Here is a 19,183-nt window from a genome sequence, read left to right as displayed (position 1 = left end):
ACATGCTATAAAACATGTTATATTCCATGAATAGGAGGTCACTGTGGTGTTATATCAGAGCACCATATCCAAGTCACTGGAAAATGGGGATAACAGTGTTTGACTGCCTTACAGTGTTGTTTTGAGGTTCAAATGAGATAATATTTGTAAAACACTTTGTGAAATGCAAGCACTGTGATCTCTGTTGGCTATTTTATTATAAGAAACTATAAAGAATGTATTCATGTTAAAATCATCTATAAAGTGAATTAAAATGTATAAATGGCCATTTTCTGATCCTGTCATTCCCTTTCAATGACAACCTCATTTGTGTTTTGTAATTTTAAATTCCTTTAGAAAAAAGGTGATCCTGAAATAAATGGACAGATACTAAGAACATTCTCCCAGCCATCTTCCCCTTGTGAACTGGTTAGGCTGTTGGCACAGATTCACCATGTGGCTTTTATAATCTCGAGTGATTTCAGGCAGCCTTAAGGCAACACTCCTTGGTGCACCTAAGCCTTTGATGTCCCTACTGGTTGATCACTTTTTCCTCAAAGGGGTATATTGTAACTTTAGATGTAAAGGAGGCAAAATCAGACAAAAGACAAGAAGCTATGGTTTCTCAAACCGCGAGTTTTTCACTCCCCACCAAACTCTGTGGCTCCCACACAGTTATTAGAGATTACCTTTCCCCTTTGGGGGCTCAGTCTCTTCTAGGTGTTTTTGAGTACGACTGTTAGGGTAATCTGTGGTATATTCCCCTTTCAGACTATAGGCTCTGTCAGCATGAGCCAAGAATAGATAATATGCCTCATAGTATACCTGCAAGTTCTAAATTTGAGGTTCTGCCCATGAGTGAGGTGAAATGTGCCCTGGTGCAAAGATCCAGGCACCTAGCTAGAGTCAAAAAGCCTGGGTGTCCACCCTGGCTCTGATGCTTAGGAGCAGGGCTACTGAAGGAGAGATCCTGCATTTCTCTGTTTCCTCATTGATAAAATGGGGACCTTTGTACTTCTCTTCCTATTTCACTGGGTGGTTGTGAGGACAGTATTTTGTAAACTATGAATATATTATGTATGTAATGGGGAGCTATAGTCGCTAAATGAAGATTTGTCTAACTGAAAAAGGAAGGCCATGTTCTTATGTACTAATTGTATTATTAAATGATATTAGCAAAGCTTATTAAATCATCAAGGGAAATTGTGTTCTAGTGTTCTTTACTAAATGGAAGTAAGAAAATCCCAAATCTTTCTATGATTGAATCCTTCCTGTGCTTAGATCAAGGTAAGAAACAGCAGCAGTGTAGTAAGAGAGAATATAAAATATTCTGTTAAAATTCAAAGCCCTAGTATCTCTCTCTTTGAGTGATTCAGAAGCCTCTGGAGTCAGAAATGCTTTGTGTTAACCAATGAAAAAGCACCCTGGTCCAGTTTATAAAGGATTTCTCATTCAGAAAACCTTTATTGATACTTCCAAGGCTAGCTACAAAGCTTAGTGCTTTTAATGTTGGAACAGTACAAGAGATACATAAAAAATAGTACCCTCGAGGAGTGCATAGTATGAGTGCATAGTGAGGCTGATGAGACATGTACACAGACAAATAGGATAGAGGTACAAAGTGACTATGGGATGTAGAACTCGAAAGGACCTAGAAATCTAGTATGGCCACTTTAAAGATCACAAGTAAAGATGAAGGAAGAGCCTTTCTAACTTCAGGGGTCAGGGAGAGATCCATGGGAACATTTGAGCTGAGCCTTCCTTGAACGATGGTCACATGTCAACAGATGGAGATAGAATGAGTGTGTGGGGCGGGGGCATTCTTGGCATAAATAATAGACCGAGTATATCCATGAACAGATTGGGAAGGGCTTTGAAGGCCAAGTGTGGGGTGATTTATTCTTTATCAGAAAAGCTGTGTAAGGGAGCCATTTGAAGAATTTCAGGTAGTGTATTAGGAAGCGTGATCTGGCAATGTATGTAGACTTGAAGACCTCTTGGGGCAGTGATTGGAGGAGGCCAGGACAGATCTAGGAGTTAACCTAGAATTGTGGGAATGGTAAGAAAGGACAGATTTGAAAGAGATTAAACCATGTCTTGGCTCTTGGATCCTACCATAGAGTGTTCCCCAGAAACAAGGAATCTCTTACTAATTCTGTAGGAGGTAGCTTTCTTCAGTATTTCCTGAGATGTTTGGAAATTGAATATGAAAGTCATGCCTTTCTTGGACTTCCTTTTCTGGACTACTTTGTAAGAGAGATAAGCAGAAAGATTCCATGTTTAACTGCGCTGCTTGATGACTGTTCGTCATCTGGCAGCAGGTGAATGTACCCTGGGGAACAGGGCGTCCAAACAAGCCGTGCTGCCACAAGGAAGAACGTTAGGAATCTTAGGGGGCCCTCATTCCTGTGCCACTTTTTCTCCCCCCCATTCCCTTAACACACACGGGAAGAGCTTGCCTGGATTCATCTGAAACGAACAGGGTATCAAGTCATAGATGTGGGATTATGTGTATCCATCATTCTCCCTCCGTCATGGCAGAATAATTAAAAGGGCCTGTGTCTCCATCCATTCCAGCCTTTTCTTTATAAGGAATTGTACATAGATTTCTTTATCCTTGGTGGAATTTGGAAACATTTTGATGCTGTGTTGGAAAAAGGTTTCACCTGTGAATTTGATCTCTTGTGTTTGGTGATTGTAAAGTCATCCTTTCAACTTTCCTGATAAATTTCTCTCTGTGCTATACTATCAACCATCTGCAATAAAATTAGTTATCTGTCTTTGCCATGAGTTATAGCTAACAAAATGACTATATTAAAGGACACTCTTTTGTGGGTGTGTGAGATAATTTATTTTGTAGCAGTGGCTTCTCTGAGTGTGAAGTAAAGGACATAAAATGTAGCAAACCGTACCTTACGGACTTAGGAATATTGTTCTTCTCAGAGGCTGCTGTCTAAATGAGATAAAATATGTTCTCTTGGGCACAGGCACTTCCAAATTATTTGGAAATGTGGACTGACATTTAGACCTTTTTATTTTCTGTGGTCCTCAAAACTCTTTTTAAAAAATTATTTGTCTAGCAACGTATCTCGGTATACACATGCTGTGTACATGTGCATATGTACAATACAATTCACTTCCATCAGGATCCATGACTTCCTTCATGTGAGTATTGCCTCCATCCATACAGATTGTTGCTTTTCTGCATCATAGTAGACTTTTCATGAATTACTGTGGAAAAAAAAAAGCAGCAGTTTGGTTGCCAACATGGTGGTAAAGGCCTCTGATTGTCAATCTTAACAAGTTAGGCCAAGGCTTGTGCTCTACCGCATAGCCGTAGGGAGCCCTCCCAGGCCATAATCAGTTATCAGAGTAAGACTTTCTGTCCTGCGCTGGAAAGAATGCTGCTGTGTCGGAGTCAGGCAATCTGAGCTTCACTCCTGACACTGCTCTTTGTGATCTTAGGCAAGTCTTTCAACTTCTCCCAGCCTCAGTCTTCTCATCTGTAAAAATGAGGAAGTGCAACTAGATGGTTTTCAAGTTGCCTTAATATCCTAGGCACCTACAGGTTTCATCCGTCGTCCCTTACTTCTGATATGTGCTGGTGAAATCTCTGCATATTTCTGCCATAGGAGGGAGTCATAATACAACATCCTGGCAAGTGAGACGTTAAATAGAAGTAGAACATTTTAATAATTAGCATGGTTGCTTCATTCTGTAACCTTAAATATGTTGCTGTTTTGAAGCTCTGGTCTTCATAGGATTTCACCAAGCCCCTTGAACCTGTCGTTGTCCAGATAGGAAGGCGGGGGATGGGGGGGGTGGGGTGCTGGCTAATAGTAATGTTTAAATGCATTGTAGTTGGAGAGATCACTAGACTTGCAGTCGAGAGACACGAGTGTTTGTCCTGGCCTTGCCCGTGATTGACTTTGTGACCAGGGCTAGTCGCTTCCCTTTCAGAGGCCTCTCTTTATATATTCATGAAATGCTCTCTGGACGCAGGTCAAGAGTAACTCTGTCTTGAGTACATTAATGACTCACTCTCACAGATCAAGCTTTTGCAATAGTAAGAAGTTGTCTTGAGAAGGCAATTGTAGTGAAATTTCAATGTTCTAAGTATGAAGCTTGGTGTGGTGAGCCATGAGTCAGCTCAGCTTCTGATGCAGAAGGGATAGAGATTTATGACTAATGAATGTGGGGGAGTGCCTGTGGAGGGAGGTGCCCTGAGGGATCTGGTGCTTCCGTTGTTGTGGATGCTGCCATGGAGGGCAGTGGCCGAATACTCTGCCCAGCAGCATAAGCAGCTGTGTCAGCCTTTGCCCGTCACCTGGCGGCCTTCTGGGCCATTCTTCCCACCAGTTCTAGCTTGGCGCCAGTTTTGGTTCCTCTTGGAAGTGAAGTTCCCTAGATTAATACTTCTCTCCAAAACCAACTGTTTGATTTACCCTGATAATGTTGGAATCGATTATGTGTCTGGCAATATGGTGTAATGGAAAGACCACTTCACCTGGAGGAAGAAAAGCTGGATTCTAGGCCTACCTCTGCCAGCCACTAACTAGTTATCTAAGAATCAGTCACCTAATTTCTTTGAGATCCTTTTTCTTAACTGTAAAGGGAAGTGATTTATGTGGATCCAAGGTTCTCCCAGCTCTGATGTCCTGTGTTCTCAAGTTCCTTCCAGCTCTAACAATCTGACCCTGATAGTTAGAGTCTTGGAGGCCTTGTAGAAAGCTTGCCATCTGTTGGACCAAATGATTATCCAGTAGGAAAAATTGGGAAATAGATGCAGTTTGTCCTTAACTTCTCATCTGCCAGTAATTGAGTGCTTCTCCCCAGCCCTCCGGCTTTGTAACTTTGCAGAGAGCCTTCTTTCCCTCTTGCTTTAAATTTACTCATTTTATGTCCCATCTAAGCAAGGACTGTGTCCACTACATAATAGCTAGCAATCAAACAAGCTATACTGTATTAACAGGGAAGGACTGGACCTAGACTTATCGTTGCTCTCTTCTCTTTCTGTCTGGGCAAATATGTGTGGGAGTTTTTGGTGAGTTCTTTGTTTCTGTTTTGTTTTGTTTTGTTTTTTGGAGGTGTGGGAGAGTTTGGGGAATGGTTTTTTTGGGTTTTTTCTCAAGAGGTAGCTTTGTATACTATAAAGACCGTTGTGACTTAGAGTCTGAAGAGCAGAATTTGAGTGCTGACTGCCATCATCTTTGGGACCCTTTGCATTTCATAGAATCACAGAATTAGAGATCTGTAATATTGGGAAGGATCTCGAAGGCCATTTCATTCAGTCTTTTGATCTGCAGCATGAATCCTGTGATTAAAACTGGAAGGGACCCTAGAAGGTACCTAATGCATCTGCCTCGTTTTATAGACGAGGAGACTGGAGTCCGGGTCACTAAGCCCATGTGACGTGTCCTGGCTCACGCAGGTAGAAAGAGGTCAATCAGGATTCAAGTAGAGGTCTTGTCATATCAAATCAAGCGCTCCTCCTCCTATAATACATGGTACAGCTTCACTTAATGAATGTCTGTAAATTGATCGTCTGCTCTCTGCAAGAGACTGAGGATGCAAAGACAAATGAAAAGTCTCCGGTCAAAAAAGCAGTGTGATCTTAAGGAGTAGGCTGCGCTAACAACGGGGAAGGTCGGGAAAGGCCGCCTCTGGAGCCCACGTGGCCTGTAGCTTTGCTGTGATGGAAGCCAGGGGAGGTGGCAGTTCATTCCAGACTCCAAGGATAGGTAGCCTGTGCAGAGTGACCAAGGTGGGAGGTGGATGTGTAGGGAAAAACCTCGTCTCACTACCTATCTCCTAAGGTTGTTAGGAAGAAAATGCTTTTGGAAATAGTAAAGAATTGTAAGTTGCTATTTTATCATTTTAGAAGTAGTTTTTCTGCCTTTGTCAAGCCACTTGAGAGGCAGACTCAGAACTATGGCAGGTAGATGGAAGTAGTAGTCGGGGAAAGCTTGGACCAGGAGAGGTCCTTCCCTTGAACTGGCCCTGCCTTCCCAAGGCCTTTCCCTGCTGAGTTACGGGCACAAGGACTTGGCTACTCCTCATTTACTAAGAAGGAAGAAGGAGATAGAAGTCTCAGCATTTCTTTCCCACTTCTGTGTTGTCCCCTGCATAGATTTATTGCTCAACTGGTCAGCACCCCTAGAGCAGGTGATGGCCAATTGATGGTTTCCAAAGGGAGGCAGCAGCAGTAAGTTACAGGCTTCGATCTCAAGAAACTGATGAAGAGCAGCTACTTTGCTGCTGGAGGTTGAAGACCTGATGTTTTCCACAGCCACCTCAAAAGTTAAATTTCTCTTTCCTAGAGTGACTAATGTCCCTGAGAATTTAACTGGAAATTGGATTTTCCCTGAGATTTTGATACATCTGAAATGTCCTCCAGAGACAAAGGGTAAACCAAGGAGCAGATTCAAAGTACCAGGAAGGAGGCAAGTGGGCTGCTCTTAGGGCGTTGATGGAGTGCAGATTGCCACGCCGTGGCGTAGCAGACGAGAAGAGCTTTCCCCGTAACACCACTTACAGGCTGCCCAAGTATCCTCCCCATTTTACAGATGGAGGTGCAGGCTCAGGGACACAGTCCTGGAACACCTAGTAAATGTCAGAGCTGGTTGGGGCTTCTGCCTCCAAGACCAGCATCCTTTGCACTCGCCACTGTGCCTCGTAGCTTCTCTGGCTCCTGCCCAAAAGAAAACACGGTCTCTGTCCTCACATAGCATACGGTCAGCTGAATAAGGGAAATGAGGCATATTCACAAATAATTATGATACTGGATACAAGCTGAAAGTACAACTAGTGAGGAAGCTACAAAGTACCCTCTTCTAGTCCCCAGTGGCCTTGGTACTCACTTCACAGAATCACAGACTCTCACGAGTTGGAAAGGACCTTGTAGGTCTCTTAGTTCTGTATTTACCTGAAGCTTGTGTCTTCTCTGTAGCGTTCCCCACAGCTTCCTGGGCTAAGGAGCCTTCTCCATTTTCAGACCGTTCTTGTTGTCCGTAAGTTCTTTCTAGTCAGTGACCTAGCGCTTACTGAGCACCTGCTTCCTAGGTGCAAGAACTTGTGCTAAGCACTGGGGATACACAAGAGATAAGGCAAAGGCAGCCCCTGTCCTCAGCGAGCTCACAATCTAAGGAGGAGACGACATGCAAACAAGGAAACCATGCAGGATAAAGGAAGGGCAGTTTCAGCGAAGGCAAGATGATTGCAGAAAACTGGCAGAGGCTCCTGGAGAAGGTGGTCTGTTAGCCGAGACTCAAAGAACACCAGGAGAGTGTTCCAGGCGTGAGGGGCAGCCAGCAGAAATGCTCACCCCGGGGGCCAGTGTCACTGAATTGTCTAAGAGGACAGTCAAACGTGAGAAGACTAGAAAGGTAGGAGGGGGCCCGGGTTTGAAAGCTCTCTCCATCAAAGAGGATTTCCTATCTGATCCTGGAAGCAATAGGAAGCCCCTGGAGTTTATTCAATGGGGGTGGGGGTATGACATCATCAGACCTGCCCTTTAGGAAGATCCTTCTGACGGCTGAATGGAGGGTGGATTGCAGCGGGGAGAGACTTGAAGCTGGTAGACCCACCGGCAGGCTCTTACAACAGTCCAGGTTTGAAGAGATCAAGGGCTGCACCAGGCTGGTGGCAGTGTCAGAGGAGAGAAGGGGCCAAATGCAGCAAATGTTACAGAGGTAGTGTCAATAGGACTTGTCAGTAGATTGGATATGGGGTGAGGGAGAGCGTGAGAGTGAAGAGTCGAGGATAACAGCAACGTTTTGATCCCGGGGACCAGGAGGGTGGTGGGGTCCTTGGCAATGACAAGGAAGTGAGGAAGGGGAGAGGAGGAGGAAAAGGAGAATACCTTCCATCTGGGGCGTGTTCAGTTTAGGGCGTCTGAGAGGCAGCCAGTTCAAGATGTCCAGTAGGCATTAGATTTGGCAATGAAGAGATCGTTGGTAACTTTGGAGGGAACAGTGGAATGAGGAGGTCGGAAGCTGGATTGTAGAGGGTTAAGGAGAAAGTGGGAGGTGAGTCAGTGGAGGCACCTGTTGTAGACAGCCTTCTGAAGGCAGAGAAGAGGTTCCATGGAGCTATAGCTCTCTCCCTGAAGCTTTAACCCCGTTGCTCCTAGTTCTGCTTTTGGGGTCAGAGCAAAATAAATGTTTCCTCTTTCACATGATAATTCTTCAAATATGTTAAGGTAGCTGTTTCAATCTTCTTTCCCCATTCCCCCCCCCCAAAATAAGCCTTTTCTTCTCTAACCTAAACATCATCCCCACCTCACCTGATGCACGTATGGAACCGTTTCAGGTCCCCTCATCATCCCAGTCCTCAGCCTCCAGGTGTGTGCAACCAGCACAGAGCCCTTGGGACTGCCTTCTCCCGTATATGAGCGCTAGACTTCTGTTAATGTGGCATAAGGACTCATTGGCTTTTCTGACTGTTCAGATGCTTCAGGATAAAAAGGAAGGCGGCTAAGACTAAAGATCCTCTGCTTCAAGGCATGACTTCCAGCACCCGCACAAATACTGCGTTTTTCACCTCGTACAGAACCGGAGCCCATCGCCGACAGGCCGCTGCTGTAAGGTGGTTTAGCCTGGCTGCTGATGTCACTCATGAAAGGCTGAAATGGGGATTTCATTTTCACGCCAGAAGACCAGCTGGGTGGACACAGACCGAAGGCCCCATGATGCCTTTTTCCTTCTCCTTTCCTTTTCCTGGATTAAAACGTAATTTGTTGGCTTTTGTGCTTAGCAGAGACCTGAGTCCCTCTGTAATACAGCTTCACTTTATCATTAGGCCAGCAGGGTGCTTAGTTTTGGACACTTGTGCCTTGTAAGCAAATGGAGTAACCTCAGACTTTAGGCAACTTGGTTTAGGTGTTTCTGGTACAGCTTTCGGGCAGCAAAGGAAGTTCTCTGGGAGATGACTGATCTGAAGCCTGGCTTTATGAACAACACATCTGATCAATATGTAGTTGTTAGGGTCTTTTCCTATGGATCTTAGAAGTTTCAGCATGTCTCCAATATAAGTTACCTAAAAGGGAGTAAAACTGTGTTTCTCCTGGAGACAGAGTTCCTCAGATAGGCGTGATGTGTGGCCCAAAGCTTTCTGCAAAAGCAGCTGTTGAGTCCCTTAACAAGTCTTGTCTTGCATGATTAATTCAAGACAAAGCAGTTGCTTCTCCTTTCCATGAGGATTTGCCTTATGAGGATGCAGATGCTCTCATACCCAGGTCTTCCACCACAGCTGCCATTCAGAGCCAAAAAACTTTTGACGGATCTTTCCAGCTCCTTATTTTCCCTGAATGTTGGTACTTTTTTGCATAGAGTTATGAGAATTATAGAATGTCAGAGCTGGAAAGAAGTTCAGAAATCATCTTGGAGGCATGATGGATTTGGAGTCAAAGGATCTGAGTTATGCTTTGCTGTTATCCAACTTTGGACATGCCATTTAAACCTTTCTGGGGCCTCAGTCTCCTCACTTGTAAAAGATCTAAGATCTCTACTCTGTCATATGATCATTTTACAGTACAGAACTGGGGACCTGAGACACCCACACATAAGAAACCTCCAGTCCAGAGCAGCATATTGTAAAATCCCCCTGAGTAGCACAGACAGTGACGTCCTGTAACACCCAAGGAGCCGTCAGGGAAGGCCTCGCAAAGGAGACAGCCAGGGCTTACCCGGTAGTGAGGAGAAAAGCTTGAGAAGGTTGGTTAGAGCTACACTGCTGGAAGCCTTCATATGCCAGATTAAAAATATTAGGTTATTCAGGGGGTGGTGAGCCTTTAGCCTAGAGGCTGCCAGTGATCACATGCAGGCTCCCCAGCCCTGTCCTTTTCACAGTTGTTGTTCAACCCTGCATCTCCATCCATCTTCATTGCCCTGTTTATGATCCAAGCTGTTTTGCAATGCAGCCTTATGGCTGCTGCTCTCCGGACTCTCCCAGTGAGAGGGTGAGTGGGGTAAATGCGGCCTCTCTAGAGCTGAAGGCGTCTCTGGTAACTTCATTTAACTAGTAGAACCAGAAAGCAGAAGTTTCTGTAGCTTCCAGGCGTGCATTTAGGGTTCGACTCCTACAATGTAAAAATGGGTTGTTTGGCCTTGTTTAGAGAATATGTCTGAAAAAAAATGTGGGTGGGTGTCAGATAGAAATAGAGTGGAGTTTGTTGTTGTTGTTGTTGTTGTTGTTGTTTGTTTTGGGTTGAAACCTTGAAAGTCCCACTGGCTTCTTGGAGTCCTCATCCGATGGGGCTCTCCCAGCGGGCCTCTGTTTCCTGGAGGGGTTGCTTCCCAGGGAGGCCACTCTAGATGCTCAGACACACCGTACACACACTGGCGCCTAAATCACCAGTTTTCTAAAGTTACAGCAGAGCCAGCATGGGCTAGTCTTGGCTTCTGAGAGTTCAGCTAAGAAGAATGGTCACTAGACCTCTTTTGGTTAAAGACAGTGTGGTGGAGTGAGGGATGCTGGGCTTGGCTGGGGACACAGAGCCAGTGTCTAGCTAAGTAACCATGGAAAACTCATTTAAACCGGCAAGGTCTCAGTTTCTTCATCTGTAAGGTGGGGAAAATAATGTTTGCACTATTTAGCTCATAGATTTTTTTTTTAAAAGGCTCCTAAACCTTAAAGCACATATGTGTGTATGTGTACACACATGTCTGCACACACATATATGTACATATGCTTGCATACAGACGCGGGAGGAGGAAGAGAGGTGGAGCATTGTGGTGTAGTAGAGAGATAGCCTGTCAGCCTCAAAGCCAGGAAGACCTGGGCTTTAGTCCTACCTCTGACACGCTCTAGTGTTGTGGCTGTCGGTGACTTCCTTCGTCCCTTAGCGTTCCGGGCACGGACTATGAGTTTCAGAGTAGGTGCCAGCCTGCACTGATAGAGGGAATTCCCTAAACCTATATTTCCCTCTTCCCATTAAATCACAAGTCCAGAGGCAGAGGGTATAGATCTGGAAAGAAGCTTACAGAGAGAAGCTAGTCCTGCTCCTTCATTTTTTCGTTTTACAGAAGAGAATCCTGAGATCCAGAGAGAAGCGATCTGCTTGAGGCAGCAGAGCTGGGGTTCGGGCCCCCCTCCTTTGGTTCCAAGTCTTATGCTCTTCTCAGCACCGGGCTGTGCTGTGTAAATACACACGTGCCTATCTCTAACCAATACTCACATATTGCATACACATAGGACAGTGGAGAGAGCTGTGCTCTGGGTGCCTGAAGACGTGGCCATACCACGAACTTGCTGGGTGTCCCTGCCAAGGCCTTTCTTCCCTCCTGGTTTTACTTTGCTCCTCTTTAAGATGGGCCATAAACAGCTGGCTTCTAAGGCCACTTTTCAGCTCTAACATATTTTGAAAAACTTCTACAAAAAACATTACCCGTGTCAGCTAAAATATTTTCACTTGCTTAAGTCAGTAAAGGAACTGCCCAGTTCAGATTTTTATACCCACACGATGTCAGGCCATAGTACTTTTTGGGTAGGGCAGTGTGATGACATGCTTCCACCTCCCATTCAAAGTGTTAGTGATGGCTAAAATTTCACTATTAGGGTGTCATATCTTTAGGTAAAGGAATGAAAATTCTAATAATTATGAGCTAAGTATACCTTCGTGTGAATAATCTTTCCAGATTCTTTTGAATTTGTGACAGACGATTTAGAGCAAGTGTTGATGCTACATGGCTAGGGAAAAGTGTGGGACAGAGAACTAATGAGTGGGTGGGGGTGGCTGACGGAAGAAAGGAGCTGAAAGCAGAACTGTGAAGGCTTTGCCTGGGAGCCAGGCCATAACTGGCCCACACATATGGTTTAGCTTTATGCTGCTTGGTCACCTACTTTTCTGCACTTCAGAGGTGGCTTCACAGTGCCTTCTTGGGAGACAAGTACCGTCTTCTAAACATTTCCTGGTGAAGGGGCCAAGAATGGTCACCTTAGCAGCCCACCATCCCGTGGCATACAGCCCCTGGTTTTAGGACGGACTCTACCAGCCTCTAAGATGGAGATGACGTCTTTTACAGCCATTTGTCGGGAAAACTGGTTCCACAAGAACCAGGGCAAGAAGGAAATTCATTTGGTTCCAAGACTAACGAAGCCTTTGCGAAGTGTCCAGGAATATAGTCTGTACCTCTGAAGGAACTGTAGCTTTCTTAGCTAAGCCTTGGGTCTCAACCCAGCCGGATGTCTAGGAGCTCTGGACAAACGAAGCTTGTCAGCCCAGGTGGATGGGCAATGGAGCCTTTGCTTTGGTGTCCTGAAATTAGTTTTAAGGGCGTTCAGATTTAGTTTTAAGGGTGTTCAGACTTCCATATTTGATTTATTTTTGTTCCCAGCACTTGCACCCAATTTGGGCTACAACTATAGACATTTTTGTGAAATTCCAAAAATACATTTGAAGATTCTCATTAAGCTCTGTGATATTCTTTAATCAGAATGAGTCCCATTGCTCTACACTTATAAATTACCTGTTAACATTTTACCTAGCCCCCGACCCTCCTTCACCAGAGGGTTAAGCATACCCTTAGCAAGACAAGTGGCTTTTACCTGTGTAAAAAAGTCCATAATGGACTTGAGTGGGTGCAATTCACTGCCCTTTACTAATTGAAATAATTCATGCAAAACTCACTGTGCCAATTTTGCCACCTGCTATTCTCGATGAAAGCTGTGGAGCCATAGCATAATAAATAGCAGCTAAAAAATGATAAAGCCCGATCCTAATCCTCCATGAGACTTTTAAAATGACTGGGATCACTTGGGATTTTACCCTGCCCTCTAGGGGGCAGCCACCTTGCAGTTACACTTTGTGCTGCTGCTGTTGGAAGTTTTTTAATCTTTTTTTTTTTAAGGTCAGATATATGTTATTTGGAATTAATAACTTGATATTCTGTCTTTTCAACAGTAATTAAAAATTGGATTTATTAAAATGTGATTTATGTAAAAATAATGGTAGATGTGCTCATAATATCAAATGTCTGCAGGTATAATTTTCTCATTCTCAGCAGCTGCTTAGATATTGCCTTCAAAAACATGACCTGTGTAGGATCTGATCCCTGGGCACGTGCATACACGTAAAATGCAACTTAATGTGCTGTTCTAGACTCATTTCAGGGTCTTTGTGTACTTCACTGAGTCAGATTATTTAGATCCTAGAATGTTAGAAGAGCACAGATTTAGAGCTGAAAGAAGTCCAGCCTTCTTGTTTTACTGAGAAGGAAACTGAGGCTCATTTCAGGAACATGAGAAGGCCTGGATTTGAAGGCAGATCTTCTCTCTCCAAATCCAGCTTTCTTCTATGCTATGCCATCTGCACATGATCAGGGCCCTTAGCTCATAGAACCCAGAGCTAGAAGGGCGTAAGGGTCACTTTGTGCAGCCCTCTTTACAGAGAAGAGGAGGTTAGAGGTCTGCAGGGGTGGGGAGGGGGGAAGAAGCATCTTGACCAAAGTATATAACTAATAAGAACCAGAGTGTAGGATTCTTGATTTCCCATTCCAGTTCCCTTTCTCTCTTCTGGTCTTAAAAGGCATTGTTTCAAACAAGGACATAAAGTATGTATGGGCGTTAAATTTTATCAGTGATAGGTAGGTAGATAAATAGATAACATAACATCCAGTATTTAGCACAGGGCTCTGCTTGTGGTAGACATTTAATACATATTTATTGAACTAAATGAATACATTTTATAACCAAATTTCTCTTTCTTTCTTTCCTTCCTTCCTTCCTTCCTTCCTTCCTTCTTTTTTATAACTACACATTCTGCTCTGAAGAGCATCCTTTATTGTTATTAAACCCTGGTCCTTCTTCCTCTTTTCTAGTGTGCAAACTCCTCTCTTCTAACTAGAGTGGTGTCCATTGTGTTCCCCTCAGTAGACTGTGGGTAGTAGTGCTACCTCAGCCTTTGCTAGTGTTTTTCCCTTTTCCTAGCTTGCCCTTCCCCCTCTCCTCTCCACCCTTCCTAAATCCTACCCATCTTTTACCTGTGAACTCAGGGATACCTTCTCCTTGCTGCTCTTGAACCTCATTACACCTTGTGTTCTCATTCTTCCAAACTAATTTCTACAGTATTTTCTGTCCTTCCCATTACATTTATCACTTAATCATGCATTTCCTTGCATGCTTATTTAAGCATTTTGTTCATGTCTATATCAGATCCTGACAGGTTTGTAAACCCCTTGAGGGCAGGAGCTTTAGTACGCATTATTTTTGTGTCCCACCCAGTATTGCACATGGTAAACATGAAATCTGTTGTTAAACAAAAGAATTGGAATGTTGGCAAGGGAGTGAAAAGATGGGTGGCATAGCTTACCCTTGAGGATCCTCACCATTTAGGAAAGAAGTAGAGGCAAGTATCTTATTTTGCACTTGAGTTTTTTTGTTACTTATTTTTTAAACTGTACTTAATGAGGTTTTCTGCTACAGTCATAAATACCAGCATAAACATATTTACCCATGGTTCTATCAACTTTAGGAGATTGTCTCAAGGAATTTTTATAATCTTTTAGGTGGCTTTCTTTATTGACATGAACCAGTAGGTCATGACATATTGGTGGATCTCAAAGCCTTACCTGGTAGTCCTACAAAGTGTTGACATTTCTACAGCCCCCTCCTCAAGGTCCAAGGGGCGTCCTACTATAGAGGTACCTTCCCAACTTATACTCTCACAGCAACTCCTGTCTTGTCCCTCAACCCATCCCCTTCTATGATCATAAGACTTTGAGGGAAATCAGAAGCAGCCATTGTGGCTGGGATTTGGAGTCGGGGCCTAGGTTTGAATCCTGGCTCTGCACTTTATAATCCATATGTCCTGAATGAGACCCTTAGTCTCTTTTAGGATCATAGGATTTAGAAGAAGCCTGGGAGAAGCCCTGAAAAATTAAGTGACTTGTGAATGGCCAGGCAGCTCTTAGATAAAGGAACTGTGATTTGAACCCAGCAATTCTGATTCTAAACCTGGGATACCACTAGGCCTTAGTTTACTTTTCCCTAAAGTGAACTGTAAGATTAAGTGAGCTCTGAGCTTCCTTCTAGTTCTAAAGACCAAAATCCTCCCACAGAAAATGGCTGAGACCCGTCTTTTAAAGATGTGATTGTGGACTGAGGTCCTAACCACTGCCCGAGTGGAATGCCTGACTCACTTCAGCAGGAGCCCGTAGAGTTTCCCAAGAGCCCATCATATATTCCACAGCAAAAGCCTCCCCTCTCTCACCTGTTTTTTTCTTCTCTTAGGTTGGAACAGGACATTAAAAAGTTAAAGGCTGACCTGCAAGCCAGCAGGCAGGTGGAACAAGAGCTCCGCAGTCAGATCAGCTCCCTGACAAGCACAGAGCGAGGGATTCGCTCTGAAATTGGCCAGCTCCGACAGGAGAATGAGCTGCTCCAGAACAAGTATGCTTTCACTCCAGACTCTAGCTTCAGGCCTGTCAAAATGCACTAGTCCTCCAAGGCTGGGAGCCAAGATGTTTGCAGTCCGAGGAACCGAGTGGAGGAAAAGATAGAGTCATTAGTAAAATGTTTTCTTTAAAAGGTTTTGGGTATTTCTTTCATTCATTTTAAAATGATGGAGATTGTCACATGTGTAACTTGTCTAGAATCTGCCAGGTTTTTCCCCCAAAGCCAAACAGATGATTTTCTTATGACATTTTTATTTTGACCATGGCATCATATTTGATTTGTGAGGGTTCTTTTTAGCTCAGTTGAAAATAAGTTGAACTAATAGTTCTGCAAGTGATCATACCCTTGAACCTACCAATTGCACCAAGATGACTAAAAATGTTATTAAAAGGAGAAAAGAAACCCTCTCTATAAATATATGTGTAACATTTTCATTTGTAATAGCAAAAAGTCTGAAACAGTCTATCCAACATTTGGGGAATGGCTAGACAAATAAATTGTGGTATAGCAATGTCAAGACATTTGGGGGCTTTTAAAAATGACAGACATTAGAAATATAAATGGATTTTAAAAGATGTATATGAAGTGATTCAAGATAGAAAAAACAAACAGGTTCAGAACAGCCTATGTGTACTGCTATGATCCTGTCAAACAAGAATAAAACTCGCTAAGTGTGGACAGAAAAGGTTAGAGAGGGCTACAGAGCTGAAGAGCAGTTGTTCAACTTTATATTCTTTCCCTTCAAACAGTGTATGGTTCAAGTTGTCTAGTTTAGAAAGGAAGGAAGAAAGGAGAGGTTGGGCTTTTGAACTTTTGAATTAAAACTGTCAAGAAATCATCCTAATTACTGTTAACCTTGAAAATCCTATTGTTTGGCATTTATCTTACTTTCTTTTGTAGAACCCATTTGACTGATTTTCCATTTCTGGAAGTGAGAACAAATGACAGAATTTTCATTGGTTTCACTTACAGAGATGAGCAGTCATGGGTGAATCTTTTTAAGGCCCAAGTAATTTTTTCCAGAACCCTGTCTAAGTTTCATTTTGGTTTTTACAAATTCCTAGCTGGCGGGCAGTTTTACACTTAAGACGATCCATGGTCCTCTCCCACAGAAAGAATTCATGCAGTTTATAAACCATTTGAAAACATGGAACTTTGGAAATTGGGAGTGGTGAAGTGTTAGGTATCAGCATGACCGCACATTGGGCTTTGAGGTGGCCTTCATCCAGCAGTAATGTGAGCAGACCGGCCTCCCCAGCCCCTCTCTGGCTGTCCTGGTCCTCTGGGTAGGAGGAGAGGGAGGACGGTGGAGTTGGCATGAGCCAACCTCTTCTGAATGAAGGGCTAACCGAAAAGGACCCACAGCTAGGGAGCAGAGTCTCTGCAGAGTAGGTGACAGAGTACCTGTCTGGGGGAAGGTACTTGTTTCTCAGCATGACTGTTTTTTAAAAATTAAGTTTTATCTCTGCCTTTATACATCACAGTAATTTCTCATCCAGTTTACTCCAGGTTCTGTTTGAGGGAACATTCTGTTCACTGTGGTGTTGAGGGTGCTCAGCAACACGGGGATCGGTTCTGGGACTCTCTTCATCAGTGGTCCCTTAGCACCTGATCAGAAGCTTTCGTTCCCTTGAATGCCTTTCTAGCTTTCTCCCAAATTTGTGTCTTATCTATCCCAAGGGAGTATTTAGATTATTTCCCCCCTCTCTCATCAGTCCCAGAGCTGGAGCCATGCCCACTTCTGTATCCTCTAATGCACCTCATTCAGTGAGTATTAAACAAAAACGTACATTCCATGGGAGCTGTGGAGATTGATCCATAGAACAACAATTCCCAAACAACTGAGAATCCTAGTATTCTGCGGGTTATGAGACTGGTGTTCCTTTACTTTTCACAAATTCCCACCTGTTCTTTCTCAGTAGTGAATGAATGAATGAATGAAAAAGCCTTTTTAAGTGCTTAGTGTATGAAGAGCATTGTGCTATTATAAAAATTACTATTGTAACCTTGACCCTAACTAAAGCATCTCCCGTCCCCTACCCTGAGTGGACTGTGGCTTTAACTGGAGATGTTTGATTTATGGATTTCATAAATATATTTCATGCCCCCAAATGTTTTGTGGCTACGTTAGTCCAGGAAACACAGATTGAGGTGTTAATTATAGGAGCTACCTGTTGACTTGGCCTTGATCTGATAGATTGTGTGTATGCACGTTTTACAGTCGGCACCTCCAGTGCTAAAGCTTTCCATAAAACTCATTTCCTCACAGATTACATAATGCTGTCCAAATGAAACAGAAGGATAAGCAGACCATCAGCCAGTTGGAGAAAAAACTGAAAGCGGAACAGGAGGCCCGAAGCTTCGTAGAAAAGCAATTAATGGAGGAGAAGAAAAGGAAGAAGTTAGAAGAAGCAACTGCTGCCCGAGCCGTTGCCTTTGCTGCTGCTACCAGGTACTCAGTACCGGCTCTGCCATCTTGGATCAGAGACTGGCTTTCCCAAAGGGAAGATAGAACTTGTAACTTGATGTGCTGGGAGCCTGTAGGAGGCACAGCCAGGCCTACATAAGTGCCTTTAGGGTCAGCTGATGGCACTAGGTCATCAGATGCAGTTGTGTCTCACTAGCCTCATGAGGCTGTAAGGTGGAATTATTTTTAACTTGGGGTTCCATCAAGGTAGGAAGCCCCCAGGGTGCGTGATCCATCAACGAAAACTGTTGACAACTGCTCTGTAACCATGTACCTGTAGAGAATTGCCACCTAGGGTCCCAAGATGTCGAATGACTTGCTCATGGTCACAAAAGCAGTATGTGTCCAAGTCAGGCCTCATACACTGACACGTCAGCTCTATCCGTTACGGCATGCTGCCTCCGACACAGGAATGGTGGCGCTAATGCTTGGATCGGCGGATCCTACAGTTAGCTCTGAAAGGGCACTTAGAGACCATGGGGTCTGGCCCCTTCATTTGACAGGTCACAATACACAAGTGACTGGCCCAAAGTCCCCCAGGTGATAATAAGGAGTAGGGCTAGGATTTGAACCCAGGGCCTCTGATTCCAAATCTAGCATCCTTTCCACTGCTGCGCTGTACATGTCAATAGCAAATTTATGGTTCAAAAAGTGCTTTCCCCACAGCAACCCAGGAAAGTAAGTGGTACATGATGCAATATTGTCCCCATTTCACAGATGAGGAAACTGAGCCTCCTAGCTCTAGTCACTTGCCTCCCTGAGGACACAGACATAATCAGCGACAGAACCAAGACTCAGATCCAAGTCCAGGGCTCTTCCCTCTGTGCTGTGCCACCTCCTCTGCTTCAGAGTGGGTGCTCAAGAGGATGACTTTCATGAAAGGTTTTCCAAGAGTGGTGCTCCAGGTCTTATCCAAATAAGTGTGAAGCCTCTTTCCCAAGAATTTGATTTGAGGAGAGGCTTGTTTCATTTTGATATCCCTGCAGCTACCCTCTGAGTTAACTCTAGGTAGATGCTGCTTTGAGACACAGCCAGTGCCTGGAGGCCCCCCATTAAAGCAGGCACCCCACCCATGCAGCCTTGTCTGACTCCTCACCCCCTGCTGCCTTCATCTGCTTGGGAATGAACGAAGAGAGGCCAGGAGAAGAGACGCAGGTCTTTATTAGGGTCAGATTACCCAAGCAGGGAAAAGAGGGTTGTCTATACAACAAAGACCTGACCTCTGTGTTTGAGGATCCCCCATCTGAAGTCTTACTGGTCCACATTCCACTAAGGAGGTAAGACGATTAAAAGGCCAATTTCTTCATCTGCAGCTCACTGTACAAACTTCTCACTGGGTTTTCT

General features: G+C 44.1%; 1 protein-coding gene across 4 annotated transcripts in view; it reads left to right on the top strand.

Moving 5' to 3' along the window:
• MACO1 (macoilin 1) overlaps positions 1-19,183 on the top strand; it is a 79,057-nt gene that overhangs the window by 48,091 nt on the left and 11,783 nt on the right. For all 4 annotated transcript variants that reach the window (XM_020983140.2, XM_020983139.2, XM_020983142.2 and 1 more), the window contains 2 exons: positions 15,208-15,366; positions 17,642-17,824. In XM_020983140.2, the coding sequence (XP_020838799.1) occupies positions 15,208-15,366; positions 17,642-17,824 (342 nt within the window). The remainder of the gene's footprint in view (positions 1-15,207; positions 15,367-17,641; positions 17,825-19,183) is intronic.

Source organism: Phascolarctos cinereus, unplaced genomic scaffold, assembly GCF_003287225.1.
Source record: "Phascolarctos cinereus isolate Bilbo 61053 unplaced genomic scaffold, phaCin_HiC Scaffold_726;HRSCAF=1367, whole genome shotgun sequence".
Classification (NCBI taxonomy): Eukaryota; Metazoa; Chordata; class Mammalia; order Diprotodontia; family Phascolarctidae; genus Phascolarctos; species Phascolarctos cinereus.
This window is presented reverse-complemented; position numbering and strand designations above follow the sequence as displayed.